The sequence below is a fragment of the Periplaneta americana genome, chromosome 15, assembly GCF_040183065.1.
Source record: "Periplaneta americana isolate PAMFEO1 chromosome 15, P.americana_PAMFEO1_priV1, whole genome shotgun sequence".
Classification (NCBI taxonomy): Eukaryota; Metazoa; Arthropoda; class Insecta; order Blattodea; family Blattidae; genus Periplaneta; species Periplaneta americana.
In genome coordinates this window covers 80,628,496-80,645,015 of record NC_091131.1, presented here as the reverse complement: position 1 = coordinate 80,645,015, position 16,520 = coordinate 80,628,496, and the positions used below count along the sequence as shown (strand labels likewise).

The window sequence follows — 16,520 nt, the reverse complement described above, 5'->3', positions numbered from 1 at the left end:
AGGCTTTTCCCTTTCTTAACCAGTTCAAGAAAATAATCTATCATAGAGACGCCTCTTCCCGCGTCAAACCTGCTCTGATTAATTTCCTTCCTAATTCTTTGTTGTTGTCTTTGTCCCCAGTATCTCTCCGAAAATTTTTCTCTGAATTCCTCATAAGTGACATTATCCCCTAGGGCCACTAGCGCCCAGTTGAGTGGTCGGCTCTTTAGGCTCTTTAGGCTCTTTCGTACGACAGTCATTTTTAAGTCATCCGGCACCCCTCTTACTCTAAAGTACGTTTCTAGCTCACTTATGTAGTTATGTGGGTTTGAAAATTCAACCTCATCAAAAATAGGGTAACCAATCTCATTCAAAATGTGAGTGGGGTACTGGGGACGGCCTAAATATGCCAACTCACTACGCACGTCATCACGTGAGGTCTGACATTCCTCACTGACACTATTGTTGACATGTCTTACATTTATGTTACTACCTGATGCCGGGCTCTCACTTGTGCCCTCTTGTCTAGAAACTGCACGGTCCGAGCTGCTATGTCCGCTTAAATTTGCGGGACTACCCCCATTTAGTACGTCGTTAATTGAGTTTAATTTACTTCTTAATTCTTCCAAACATTCGTTATCCGCCCTTTCTTTATTCTTTATGGCTCGCTTGAGACCGTCCACTTCCTGATCCATCTCACCTATTTTCTCTTCTACCGAATTCTGAATTTCTCGAACCTTCTCCACTATCGCTTCCTCAACAGCTGATTTTAGATCGCTATTCTCTCTCGTAGCGCTATCTCTAACCCTAACTTCTAAATCCTTCATACTTTCTGACATCCTATCCATAGCTATCTTCAATTGGTTCTCCATTCCGATCCCATTCTCGGTTAATTTCCCCTCTAGCTTCTCTATTTTGTCCTCCATCTTGTTTCCTCTTTCCGCTAATTTTGCAATATGATCTCTAATCTCTCTCGAACTTTCCCCCAATCTATTTTCCATTTGTTTTATTTGTTCTCTACTTTCCCTCAGAATCTGCTCTCTACTTTCCCTTGAGTTATTCTCTAATTTAATTTCCATTTGTTTTATTTGTTCTTTACTTTCCCTCAGAATCTGCTCTCTACTTTCCCTTGAGTTATTTTCTAATTTAGTTTCCATTTGTTTTATTTGTTCTTTATTTTCCCTCAGAATCTGCTCTCTACTTTCCCTCGAGTTATTCTCTAATTTAGTTTCCATTTGTTTCATTTGTTCTCTACTTTCCCTTGAATTGTTGTCTAATTTATTTTCCATTTGCTTTATTTGTTCTTTACTTTCCCTTGAGTTATTTTCCATGAATTGTCTCATCTGCTCCCATAACTGTTCTAGCGTCATTTCCCCTTTGTCACTTTCTCTCCTCTGTTGCTTTTCCACCGATCGCTCTCCCTCTATTTCCTGTCCTGCGTTACTCTCGACCTCCTCTCTGATTTCCATAATTTCCTCGTCCTTCCTTTGCTCCATGGTTCCCTTGTTTCTATTTCCTCGTCTTTCTCGTATTTTCCTAACTACTTTACTCCTATGGCTACGTAGTATCATCTATATGCTACTCTGTCATCTATCCGACGCTTGCTTTCCCAATAATAATCTAACTAGGCCTGTATTTGCACTCTACTCACTTCCAACAAATTACGCAGTACACTTATTTCACTCTTTCCCCTAAATATCACACACAAAAAAAAATACATATATATACCCAAAATATCACACCAGAAATTGAAACATATACACTTTATAATTATTCCCCCAAAATATCATATACATATATACACATTTATTCATCTTCCCTTCATACTTGCCACCGCCTCTCCGAGTTGCCTTCTCTGGTGGTCTCCGTGTGGCCTTCACTGGTGGTGTCGTGATATCGCGATGGCCTCGTTCTATTCCCGCCTTCCAGCGTCGTTCCTCGGCTATGCAGGGCTGAAATGCTCCGTCCGGTCCTCCGCGTTGTTTGGTGCTGTGTTCGCACCCCGGGGCCGGTCACTGGAACAGCTGTCTTCCTTCGAGCCCCACGTTGGGCGCCATTTGTGGGTGGGTGTCGTTATTGAGGCCCCACGTTGGGCGCCATTTGAGGGTGGTATCGTTGTTGAGGTCCCAATTTGGACGCCATTTGAGGGTGAATGGTTATTGTGACCACACGTTGGGCGCCATTTGAGGGTGGGTGCGTCTCGATGTTGCGTGAGATTCACTCAGGGTAGCCGAGGTACGGTTGTGGTGTAGGTTGATGTCGGGAATAATCCCAAGCCGGCTACTTATATAAAAGGCAGTGTAAATTCCAAAACTATAAGTTTATTGTCGTATTCACTTGGTAAACCCTAGAGTATGTATTTCCGGCTGACTGATAATTCAATCGTTGGTCGCAATTCTGTATCGACTCTGTTGCAGCTCTGAATAAGCTCTATCCAATACTATAAATTCAATACTCTGTCCCGTACACTACGGTCGAAGCTCCTAAACGTTGGCGAGTAGTCTCGCCGATGACAAAGTTCAATCTATCGAGTCTTCGCCTGAAGAAAGACTATTAAGTTGGGCCGCCGACACGAAGAAAAGATGTCGCGCCGTCTACACGAAGAAAAGTAGTTATCCTGTCGACACGAAACGAAGTAGTTATTCTGCCCTGTATGTAGGGCCGCCGACACGATGAGATCTTGTGCTTGTGCCCTGTATGTAGGGCCGCCGACACGATGTGAAGTTGTTTTTTTTTCCGCTCCCCGTCACCCTTATTTATAAAAACCTATCCTACGCTAAAACTAACTATCCTATTGGCTAACAACTACGTCACTTAACCGGCCTAAAATCTATTCCCTATTGGTCCAAAGTGACCTCATAAGCTGGACCAAGATCTCTTCTTATTGGGCGCGAAATATGTCATCTCTAAATTTAGACTTTGGATTTCCCATAACCTCAAATTAGTTTGTATATCTCACAAGAATACCCGTTCTTTGGAAAACCCAAGCTTGGCAGTATCTTTCCCACGGGTCCAGTCTAACTCCGACTTTATGCTTCATCGAGTCTCTATACGAAACCCCGCTCAAGGTGGCCCTAAATCTGTCCGATGCTGACAAGTGACGAAACACCTGTGTGGGAAGCTAATTCTAACGAAGTCGCCAGAACATCCCCGCGAATACATGTAATAGAAATATGGAGATATCACTTCGCTAATAAATCGGTCTCTCCCTCTCCTAATTACTGCTTCAGTTTACATTTCATTATGGCAAAGATGAATGAATGAATGGATGTTAGCCATGATGTCCCATGTTGGGCACCGGCCTCCTGTGATGGGGTTAGAACCCCCTTCGACAGGGATGGCTCAAGTGTACTCGCTTGGTGAGCCAATCCAGGCGAGCTTGTCGTGTACACTACTTTTGTGATATGGTTAATAATTCTATTAGACTTTAACCAGTCTCAGCACTCTGTTCTTTGTTCATTTTTTCTTGTATTACACACATTATACTGACACTGGCACTTTGACAAACACTGATTGCTATTTACACTATTTACCTGGCACTTTCTCAACACTGACTTAACTATTTACAAAACTTATCTTACACTTTCACTAATACTGACTTTGCTATTTACAATATCTTAACACTGGTTATGTTATCTATTTACAATGACCTTCCCTAGTTCTTTCCACAAAACTCTGTTCTTTGCTGTCCTCGACCATTGTTTCCCCGCCTCTCTGGTAAACATGTCAGACCATCTGAGCCGTGGTCTTCCCTGTCCTCTCTTTCCGACGTAGGGGTCCCACATCGTATGGCAAAGATATAAAACAAAAAATTTATAACTACTAATTTGCCAAGTATATTACGTTATAAATTTAGCAAGTACAGTGCAAACAAATCTAGGAAGACTCAGAAAAACGAAACCCTACCAAGTTTTTTATTATTATTATTATTATTATTATTATTATTATTATTATTATTATTATTATTCCATGTATGGTGGGTCCCTATCACTACGGCATGGCGCGTCTTCAGGTTGTAGATAGAGGAGACGGCCTCCAGATATGGAGGGTAGCTCCGAATGTATTGAATAAGCAGTCGTGGACAGCCGATAAGGGGTGGTCCTTCAGCTTAGGGGTTGGGCGAAGGGCTAACAATCCATCACCGTAAAAAACAGCTTGTTACGAAACCTACAATGAGCGAATCCAGAAATGCATATAGAATGTTAGTTGGGAGGCCGGAGGGAAAAAGACCTTTGGGGAGGACGAGACGTAGATGGGAAGATAATATTAAAATGAATTTGAGGGAGGTGGGATAAGATGATAGAAATTGGATTAATCTTGCACAGGATAGGGACCGATGACGGATTTATGTGAGGGCGGCAATGAACCTACGGATTCCTTAAAAGCCATTTGTAAGTATTATTATTATTATTATTATTATTATTATTATTATTATTATTATTATTATTATTATTAATGAGATTCTGTTACAAGCACTTAAGAAACATATAATTTATATTATTTTTGTATCATAATATTTTTTCTTGTTTTTTTATATAACAAATATAAATTGCACATTCTTAACCCTCCAATGGTCGCGTGGATCACAATAGTGATCCAGTACTTTATTTAGATCTGAGATGGCAACACTTTTGTATCTGTTATCTGGGTACCTTTCGTTCGTATATTTCTCTACCCTCTCAGCTAGTCGCTGTAATTGACAAATGTTAATTCTTGGATCATGATTGTGCTTCCCATAGATGTTCTCAGTCTCTAAATTTGTTTTACAACGTTTATTATGATATGTAATTGAACAAACAATTGTTTTGTGAATTTTTAAGAAATGAATATAATGAGACTTTGTTAATATGTAATCATTAATAATAATTAACCACAAAAGTTAAAAAAAAAATAAATTATATGTGAAATAATAGCTTAGGATATGGATCAAAACTGTGATCCACTCGACCACTAACGTTGCATTTGAGCGCGCGACTACTGGACGGTTAATCAAAAAAATTGTTTTATTTATTTTTTATTGATGTTTAATAGATCTTTGCGTGCTGCTACGGCATTGTGTACGTTTATATATTATTGTGTTTGCTTTTAATAAGTATTACCGCACATATTAGGTTATAATCTATATTAGCAATGTTATTTTAGTATCTATAGAAACCAGAAGATGCTTTGTATAATATACTTGTATGTCTAATTAACGATGTAGGTAAGGTCACAGAAAAATACGGACTTGCAAAAAGTAACATATTTGGAAAAATGTTTAAATGATAGAAACAAGGATAAAGGAAACAATTATGACGTTTAAAAATGTTACAGTAATGCTTGTAAAAATAACAGCAGTGATTTACGTATTTGGCCATAAAACCCACACATTTGTCAAGGATACAGACTGCGAAAATTATATTTTTAAGGATTATGAAAGGCTGCCTTAAGGATGAAGAACAAACAAATTAAGATCTCAAATCTGAATTAAACATAATTTTTCCAAATTAGAAATGATAATGAAGAGAACTGACATTTTTTAAAATATAAAACTCGTATTTATAAACAAGGCTTAAATTGTAAAATAATAATATGCAGACGATATATGGAAAGACCTATTGGTACTTAATAGGGCTAGACGAGACCATTACTTCTAATCCATAAATTGGAGGATAAGAAAAAAATGCACGACGATGAATCAACGTTGGAATTATTAAATCAATGAAAGTCGAAATATTCAGAGAAAATCCGCACGACATATCAGATCCGAATTTGATTAGTAGCCGTCATGAAGGACTAGTATTACCAGTCGATAATAATAAAAATTAACATCAGAAATAATTATCATTTGCATATTCATCATTTTCAAGAAGCAATAATCTTGATTACACACGTAGAAAATAAAACAACGATTCCATAAACCTAAAAAAGAATAATCAATATAAGGAAAAAACCAGAAGCCTGCGTTTAGAATGCTAGGCTCTGCCAGATTATCTTGTTTTCATTCATTCCACGAATTCGAACAAGAATTCCAGCACGTTTCCATGCAGTAACTAATTTGCTTCTCCTGACAATAAAAATTCTAGACGACTATTGTCTTACTACAAAATTAATAAGTGTGTGAAACAAGAATGCAGACATGGCCCTCTGGATCATCCGACGCTATTTGGAGATCGTCGACTTTTGTCAACCGTAGATTAATCAAATTGCGAAAATCAAGTAGGCCTATGAAAAAGACCGTGAGCAGATGTGACAAGATAACATCACGATATAAAATGGGGCATCTAATATCAACAATTACATATGTCTATAAACTAATCAAGAATTCCTTAAGACATTTTCTTTACGAAGCAAGTCACTTGATTGGTTTTAAGTTTTGGATAAAAAATATACTCCAAGAGATTTGTAATAATCCTACCTTGTGTACTTCTACTGTTTCACCCACTTCAGGAGCCTGAAAGTTCACCATCCTGAACTAATTATACACAATTGCATATAGAAAAGGCACTATCGGTATGTCCACGTAAACAATAGCACTCGGTTCATATTAGAAGGGACACCGATACCGACACACGCAAGATCTGAAAAGAAAACAGATTAGGTAATAAGTAATAAGTAACTTTAAAGTGGCCTATGATTAAAGAACAATGGGTGACAACGTGAATCAACTAATATATTTAAGTCATAATGATCAATCATTTATCTAAAAGTTGGGATCGGAACTGGAATCCGGTGTGGCTTAGTGGGTAAAGCGTCAGCACGTAGAGCTGAAAACCGGGGTTCGAGTCCCGGTGCCGGAGAGAATTTTTCTCTGTTCTATCCATCTTTCATCATATAGTACAGCGAATGTCAGGTAATCAATGGCGAATTCTCGGCCTCATCTCACCAAATACCATTTCGTTATCACCATTCCATCGACGCTAAATGGCATAGTAGTTGATACAGCGTCATTAAATAACCAAATAAAAATATTTATGATGAAGAAGTCATATTTATGGTAGACAAAGCAAAGGTCCCATGATAGTTTTTTCAGGGTTATCCCGTTTCTCTTCACAATTCTACCCTCACTCTCCATATAAATATTCAATACATTATCAACATTTCAGTAGCATTCACCAAAAACGGTGCACGTAAACTAACAATGTCTGGCGTACATATGGCAATGCCTGAGGAAGCTTTCGGGGGAATTATAAGGCATTATAGGAGAGGAGATGATACTAAGGGATAGGTATGCTACTGTATGCTGACAGCTGTGAGCAGTATGGAATGAAGATAAATGCCAACAAGACGAAGACCATGGTGATAGGAAGAAAAGTAAAGAAGGTAAACTCGCGAATTCTGAATGAGTCAGTAGAGCTTCAAATACTTGGGGTGTACTATAAGCAATAACATGAGCTGCTGCTAAGAGGTCAAAAGGAGAATAGCAATGGCAAAGGAAGCTCTTAATAGAGAAAGGAGCATCTTCTGTGGACCTCTGGAGAAAGAACTAAAGAAGAGACTAGTGAAGTGCTTTGTATGGAATGTAGCATTGCATGGGCGACAGAAACGTGGACATTACAACGAAGTGAAGAAAAGCGAATAGAAGCATTTGAAATGTGGATGTGGAGAGGAATGGAACATGTGAATTAGACAGACGGAATAAGAAATGAAGCTGGGTTGGAAGGAATGGGTGAAGAAAGAATGATGCTGAAACTGATAAGGAAGAGGAAAAGGAATTGGTTGGGTCACTGGCTGAGAAGAAATTGCCTACTGAAGAATGCATTGGAAGGAATGGTGAATGGGAGAAGAGTTCGGGGCAGAAGAAGATATCAGATGATAGACGACATTAAGATATATGGATTATATGAGGAGATAAAAAAGAAAGGCAAAAAATAGGAAAGACTGGAGAATGCTGGGTTTGCAATGAAAGACTTGCCCTTGGGCAGAACACTATGAATGAATGAATGAATATTGGTACTTCATCGGATACTTAAGTCTTCATGACTGAATCGAAAGATGACACCACAAAGTTGTCACGATATCTACAAAGAAAGCGGTCGCTCGGACTTCAACAGCAACCATTAGCAGTTGTAACATAGAATAAGTCTATTCGAGGCTGCATTAGTAGCCTTCGGGACCCAAATGAAGACATTATTCAGAAATAACGTGATGAAGGTAAGGTTATAGTGGAGCAACTGCGGAATCAGGGCAAGAGAAAATTGTTATACTGCACTCTGTGGAAATTAGCCGCAAAATCTTCTTCTTCAATAAAAGGTCACAAAATCTGACAAACATCAATCAACTTCAGTAATAAAAGGAAACAAATTATTAAGTTATGGTTGGGTAGTTCTGTTTAAATATTAGTCTAGCAAATATATTCAAAGAGAAATCAATTGAATAAAATGTACGATCTTTCGTTAGTTGATCTTACTAATTTCCTTCCCTCTTTCATTCTTTGATAGAATGAATGAAAGCATTTAAGGGAAGGAGAGTTGATTCCAATAATAGTGAAAAGAAACAATAGTCTCGGTTCACTGAACGAACATCGCTAATGACCGTTGCCGCGGTACCTATCAATTACTACTAACGAAACTATTTTATTTACAGCGATAATCGCTGTTGATTGATACTGAAGCAATTTCACAACGAATGGTATAGCGTCCCCACCTATGAATGAAGATCAAGTTCTAAGAAAGTCACAGCGATCAATAAAGAGGACAATGTTCAAGGATCGCAGAGTCATCAACTGCTTATAATTCTTGTAACATAGTATCAAAATAAAACAAAAGCTCTACCTTCTCAAGAACTAAACAAATACTGGTTCGATGTGTACTTAGTCATAACAAAACCTTTCTAGATCTACAAAACAACAGTAATTACTGATTGAATATATGTATAACCAAACACAGCCTTCTTCGCATAAGGTCTGAATCACTACAAAAAGACCCTCATGAAAGAATTAATGACCTGTTTCGAAAGTAAAAACAATATTAAAATTTTTCAAACATTAAATTATCATGCACAGTATATAGGCTATTTCGTTTAGACACTGACGAGAATAGAGTATCCAGATGTCGAAGTGAATGTATGATATTTTGAAAGGAAACACAACGTCGTAAATATTCCAAAAATTACAGCACGAAAATAGGTTTTTCTTTAGCACGAGATGTTGGCCTAGGTAGCGCAGTCGGTATAGCTTTGGCCTTCTGTGCTCGAGGTTGCGGGTTCGATCTCGCCCAGGTCGATGGTATTTAAGTGTGCTTAAATGCAACAGGCTCATGTCAGTAGATTTACTGACATGTTAAAGAACTCCTCCGGGACAAAATTCCGGCACACCGGCGACGTTTATATAACCTTGGCAGTTGCGAGCGTCGTTAAATAAACCATAATTTTATTTTTTAACATGCGACACTGGAAATTCCAACTTAGGTTAGGTTAGGTTGGGTTAGGTTAGATTAGGTTAGGTTAAGTTAGGTTCGGTTGGATTAGGTTCGATTAAGTTAGGTTAGGTTAGGTTGGGTTAGGTTCGGTTAAGTTAAATTAGGTTACGTTAGATTAGGTTAGATTAGATTAGTTTAGGTTATGTTATGTCCGGATATAGAGATATATATTCAATTTCTACGATTTCAAATGTTACAGAGATCGTTGTTGTAGTAGAATCCCAAATTATAGATGCATATTTATTTTTTTTATTTGAGTATTAGAAAATTAAACAGTGAAAATTAACGACTATCGAAAAAGAATAAGAACCATAAGAACATGAAGATCTTTGACAGAATCTAATATAGTTTTGTTTCGATTTAAGGGAGTAAGAATTTTTTAAATTACAACTTATGATCAATTCCATTAGAGCATAGAAGTTTACCAAATTGCCGGTGTTTTAAGAAAAAACGTTTGTCGGTCTAATTTAGAAACACCATGTATAAAGGGGGAGTAACATAAAATATAATAGAACGTTTTATTTTCGCTGGCAGCGTTAATGCCATAAGGCCCTCTCTTCCACTCAATAATGACATACATTTTTAAATTATGAATTTAAATTTATATATTCTTATTGTGTAGTAGACATAACACAAATTGTATTATATTCTTCTTAATTTTCAATTCAGGAATCCGCGTCTGAGCACGAGTTCTACTCTTTCAGGGGCGAGCTAAAGTTTTTCTGTTTATATTATATTTTGTTACAATTATTAGCAAAATAAATATATAAATAAATAAATATGAATGCCAACGTTCTTCATAGTCGAGCTGTATGGAATAGTAATATTATTTACAATTATCGGTGGCAAATTTTCTTTGTCACACTTCGATCTTTGATATTCTATTAAGATAGCCAATGACTTACTTGCATTTAAATTCAGTCCGTACGTTTTCGACCATAAGGATATTGAATTCAAGTCATAATTAACTTTAATTACAGCGTCATTTAGGTAGTTAGGTCGAGTATACAGATGATTTGTATGTCGTCAGCGTAAATATGGTGTCGGCAGAATGTTAGATTAGAAGAAATAACATTAATATAAATATAAAATACTAAAGGTCATAGGACAGAGCCATGTGGTACACCATAACATAGAGTAAGTGATTTAAATGGTTGAACTACACAGCAGAAATAAATCCTAATATATAGTGATTCAGTATTTACAGCACAAAATTCCACGAAAGAGAAGGGTGCGATAGAAGACTTCTGGGCTCTTAGGCCCCACTCTCTGTTTCCGTGGCTGCTAGGAAGTGGTGGAGAAATCAATAAATACGCAGAAAATATTCTATGAGGACGGAACGAGACAAAGTCTCAAATGTTAACGATAGAGATATTATTATTATTATTATTATTATTATCATCAACATTATTATTATTATTATTATTATTATTATTATTTTGTGATATTGTTTCAGGCTCTGAGGCTAGCCGGAGTCTCCGGACATGGACGCCTCATGAATCCCCCGGCCAGGAACAGCATGTGGAGATTCGGCTTCCCTAACCCCGTCAACTACAACGACAACGAACTCTTCTGTGGGGGCCACGCGGGTGAGTAACGGGTTTATACCTGTCATACCAACGAGGAAATATGTGCGCGTGATATGAGCGTCAGCCGATAGGCAAATAGTCTCTTTTATCAAACGAAACATATTGTGACAGCTGCACCGGGGTTCGAACGCGTGTCCGACAGGGTGCGCGGCAGACGAAACGCTGGTACGGTGAGCATCTGCATGCTGAGAGGGCAGAGGGGGTGTATTACGGCAACGCGGCGAGGGGAGGTTGCGCGCGCACCTGCTACTTGCCGAGTGATGAAGGAAGCAAACTGCTACGTGCGGAGTGAAGGAGGGGACGGACCCTCCCGAATCGTCCAGAAGTCCGTCGAAGTGGAAATCCAGATTATTCGAGAGTGGAATCTTTGGAGAACTCTCCAGAACTTATAGTTTGGTTATAAAAGAGAAGACGCAAGTGAACGTCAGTCAGTCAGTCAGTAAGCCAGTGTTGTGTAGCACTGAAGCCAGCTTCGAGACCAGAGCGCGACTTGAGTTGTGTCCGTAACTGTGGAGCCTGAAGCCCGGAGTTCGAGTGCAGTGGACCGCAGTTGGGGAACCTGAGTTCGAAGTTCAGCGGATCGTCTCTGAAGGTCTGGGGTTCGAGATTCTGTGAACGCGAGTGACTGAGCTAGAAGAACTAGCCAAGACAAACGAGCTGTGAACTGAGAACTGACAGTTCTGTGTTGTAAATAGTGCTTTGTGAATATTAGTCAAGATTAACAGTTCATTGTTGTTCGTAATAGTCCAAGTAAATTATTGTCATTGTCGCCAGTGGAGTGCACTAACGAATACTGTGTTATTGTGTGGAGAGCAAATCCCATTGTTGACGAGAGTGAAATTAAATTGTAGAGAATGATAATTATTGTTGCTTTGAATAAAAGTTACAATATCTTTATCAATACCACACGATTCTCCTATGAAGAACACTAAATTGCCCAGAGGTCCACAAAGTGAAGGGTTCATTGGAGGCATTATTCTGTAGACATTAATTAGTTTTCAGGAAAAATGTTGTCTTTTTTTTTACTCTACTTGTATAATGGCTTCGCTTACGTAAATTTTGTAAAGCATTTCATAGCCTATATATACTCTTGACATTTATATTATTTGCTTGAAGAAGTTCTCAGTTGGTACTATAATTATCTCCAGGATGGACTAGAGCAGTAGCCTATGCCCAGCCGGGGCAATTCTAGCTTTCAAACGAGATACGACAGTGACATAGAATACATTTTATGCATGTCTACGTCACTGTTGCACCTTGTTTGAAGGCTATATCTGCCCTGGCTGGACATGCCTGTACTAGAGAATAGCTCTTGATAACGAAACCAAGAAATGAGTTTCTCCATTCTCCTTTCCTTGCCTTCTCTGATGATGAAATCGAAATGTAGCTCCGAATCATTTGGGCGTCACTACATCTGTGACACGGTGCAAATACCTAAACTTTGGCACCACGTGATCACCGCGAAAGATCTCAAAGCAAACTTGTCTTATCGCATCCATCGTTTCACAAAATAGTACCGTGTGACTTCATTTTGCTCCCAAAATTCATTTCACCTCTGAAAGGCTGTTATTTTGGAGACGCGAATACCATTTAAAGAACTAGCCTATAACGAAGCACTGAACAGAATTACAGACATAGCCTTCTACTATTCCTTCCAATTGCTTCATGATAGCAAAGGGTGTGTGTGTACAGACCGATTATTTAATCCTGACAGCTCAGCGACGCGAAAGAGGGAAAGTAATAGGAGTAGTGAGGAGAGCTCCGGTGTAGAGATAAGGGCGAACGGTCAGTAAAGGAATGCAGTACAGCTTAACTGTACTAGAAACATACCGCTCTACCGCACGCATGACATCCTATCGCTTTGAAGGCAAGCGACTGACTAACCTAAACACCCCTTGGCGTAACTAAATGGACTCGCCAAACCCAGGTGCACATTGCCGGCGACTGTCAGGCCTAATTAATCGTACTGTACGTGTTCGTGTGTATGTATTGCGAACAATAAAGGAGATGTGGATCATTCGATAAAATTATGGCGGAAATCTGACGCTGAAAATTTACGAAATTAAGTAAGTTATAAATGTAAAATATATAATCAAAATATTTCCTTCATAGAGATAAAATTAGTGTACAGAGCATACGTGCTCAAGAAAAATAATTGGACAGAGCCAGATCCCACTGGCAGACGAGAAGCCGGTTAAGTCCGAGGGCCCGGAGCCCCAAGTCCTTCCTATATCAGCACCAGAAAATTGAACCTGATATGTGAAATTAGGGGTATGTGAAGAGTATTGGCGAAATGATAAATGGAAACGGGAATTCCCCGAGAAAACCCTTCTGCAACGTCTGCTTTCTCAAACACAAATTGAATCATTACCTGACTGGGATCGAACCCAGGCCGCCTGAATGGAAAACCATTCCGCCACAGATGCGGCCTCATACATGGGACAATCGTTGGTTTTCCAGTACCAACCCTTCTCCAGTTACCTTACTGTGAACACATACCCGTGTACGTATGCATTTTAAAACTGCGTCTTAGCTCATGTGTTCACCACCACCAGTCAAACATCGAAGTACAGTAGAGCGTTTCCTATAGGCACAGTGAAAACGTAAACAAAGTAAGGTAACGTGTGGGGGGAGGACGAGCCGTACGATAGACACGAGGAATGCACAAGGTTTTAGTTACAACAAATATTCTACAATGACAGTATATTGGTCTGAAGTGACAATACTATTTCCTAAACATAATTGCAGTATTGTAGTTTTGTTAATTGTTATATTATGTTAGTCCTACAGAGAATGAAATTCATAACCGTAAAAAATGCTGTTTGAAAGCAACATCATATAAGTAGCAAAATTTGATTTGTTATATTGAATTATTTCAACGTTACAATTGCTTCTTTGTTAAAATGTGTATATGATAACGTTATGCAATTTGTGTTCTTTCGTTTTGTGTGTTTTTGGAAAATATAATTTCAATTAATGCTCCGCCATAAATGTTGTAACTAAAACCGTGCGCATCCCTCTTGTTTATCGTACGGCTCGTCCTCTCCCCCCCCCCCCCACACGTTACTTGCACTTTGTTTACATTTTCACAGTGCCCAAACGAGACGCTCTACAGTACAGCTTATCTAATTCGCATTCAGCAGCTCTAGTTTAATAAAATTAATTGTCCCTGAGTTCATTGTCTTTTGATCCGAAGCTCTGATTACATTTTTTATCGCATAAGGACTACAGCTTAAGGCACTGACAATCTGGCGTGGCTGGTCGGTATAATTCAAGTGATCAAATGACCGAAGCAGGACAAAAACCAGAGACGTTGTAATACGCGGTGGAATTCAGAGTATACTCATTTGGACGCCGTTCATTTATTTTCTCGCTGGCGGTACCTATTTGAACTCTCATGAATGGGAGGAAAGTGAGACTGATCCTGAAAACGACAACGCTATAACTCTTGCGTTGCTTAAGCATTGCTTCTCGTATTCTCGATTCACAAAACAGATGTAACATGTCTGTACTTTTAAGGTGTTATTTTATGACATTTCTCGCTCTCTCTTGGAAACTGTTAGATAATTTGTATACCTGACTGTATTTTCAATGTCGGAATAAGATTTTATTATACTTTTCTTTTTATAAATTAATTGTTGCAACATTTTTCTGTGCACCTGACTTTCATACAAAATTCTAATTACCTGCTTAATTGGAAACAAGCACGGATTTTATTTTTCGTCGAAGATAGTTACCTTGGCTTGGCTTTGCTTTTACGAGGGCTGTATCAGGGTCCGTCCACTTAGGCACAGTTTGACCCTTTGTACGTCCTTACTTATATGCGATGATTGTCCAAGGCCGACAGGTGTTCTAGGTGGCATAAGTGAATCCGACGCTGACAGATGGGCCATCCTACCTCAGCCCCGAATATGTGTTACTTTAATGGGAAATGTAATAAATCTCAGAATATGCTGTACTATTTTAAATTGAAATTAATTTAATCTTTTTAGATTACGGCGGCAACAAAATGAAATGCACATGTCAGTATTCACGTAATCTTAGTATTACATTTAATTGGTGTAACGTCAAAGTATACGTTATGACAACAGAATTTATCAGTCAGTTGTTTTCTTGTCATTCATTGTAAAAATTTACCAAATGTTTCCTACTGAATAAATGCACAAAACAAATATTATGTCTAATATATTCTGTCAATATACAAAACAATTGCTCTCATTACTTATGCTGAGAACATAATTTTCCACTCTCTTGATTGATTTGAATATACCGTACATCAATTCCTTCACAATTTCACAAATTGAAGGAAAATAAATTTTAAGAGTCACATAAGCTATTATAGATCTCAACAATAAAAAGAACTGAAGGTTCAAGAAGAGACGAAAAAAGTGTTGTCTTCGTTATAAATTTTCATCCTAGATTCACGATGTTTCATATTTCATTGCAGTCATCTTTCACTACGCAAGTCAAAAGAAGCATTGTTCTCGTGAGAAATTGTCACGTTGTACGTACTCCTGACAGTATTTTGTACTTCACTGAATTCATCTTCCACTACACGAGCCGAAAGAAGAGCTGTTCTCGAGGTCAAATATGCTTCCATATCTTATTGGAATCACCTTCCTCTAAGCAAACCTAAGGAAAACTGTTCTAGCAGTCAGTTGTGTTATCAGCCTCCCAACAAATAAGTTTGAATGCTTACCAAAATAATCTTCCAGTGTGTGAGCAGAAGAAAGTATTGTATTCGCCATCAAATGTTTTAATCAGTTACTCGTATTTAATGACTATGAGGTTATCTAGCGTCGGTGAAATTGATGATAGCGAGATGAGTTCGAGGAGTCGAAAATAAATTACGTTACCTGATATTCGCCTAACAATTGGAGAAAACTCAGAAAAAGAACCATATCTGTTAATCAGCTAAAGAGGAATTCAAACCTCGGAGCCCGAGTACAGCTTGTCACCTATGAGCTATACATGCCGGTGGGCCGTCAAATGTTCAATTAAGTATTGAATAGAATTGAACTGAATTTCGGGAGGGTTGCACTACGACCCAGCACTACGACTTAAAAAAAAACTATTGCGATAACCCTCAACCCACATCGGCTGACTACATTAAGGTTCCCTGCGCACCCAGGTTTCGAGTAGCCAACCCCACTCGTCCCTCTCTCGCGCGTCGCCAGTCGGCGCCGGCGTTGAGAGAATGCTATGAAATGGTAATGGAATGATGATGATGCCTAATGTGGGGAAAAGGGAGAACCCGGAGAAAACCCTAACTGCGACCTCGTCCGTCGCAAGTGTAGCTGTGGATTTTTCAGACCGGAACTCGAACCCGGACCGTCTGCGTGACAGACCGAAGATCTGACCACTCAGCCACTGCAAGGGAGGGTCTTTCACTATGTAATCTTTAATAAGTTAGTACTAAATACGCTTTTCGACACTTGCGCCGTATTCAACAGTCAGATTAATTTCCTCGATCAAGACACTCCTTGTAATAATTTGGTGGAGTTTGACTCGAACAGATGGACCTTCCAGAGTCCACCGCTGTTGAGTTAAGGGT

At 38.8% G+C, this 16,520-nt stretch overlaps 1 protein-coding gene across 1 annotated transcript in view; it reads left to right on the top strand.

Moving 5' to 3' along the window:
• The window catches only part of LOC138715164 (uncharacterized), a 257,230-nt gene that overhangs the window by 188,695 nt on the left and 52,015 nt on the right, over positions 1-16,520 (top strand). The window contains exon 3 of the mRNA XM_069847725.1: positions 10,834-10,966. Within this exon, the coding sequence (XP_069703826.1) occupies positions 10,834-10,966 (133 nt within the window). The remainder of the gene's footprint in view (positions 1-10,833; positions 10,967-16,520) is intronic.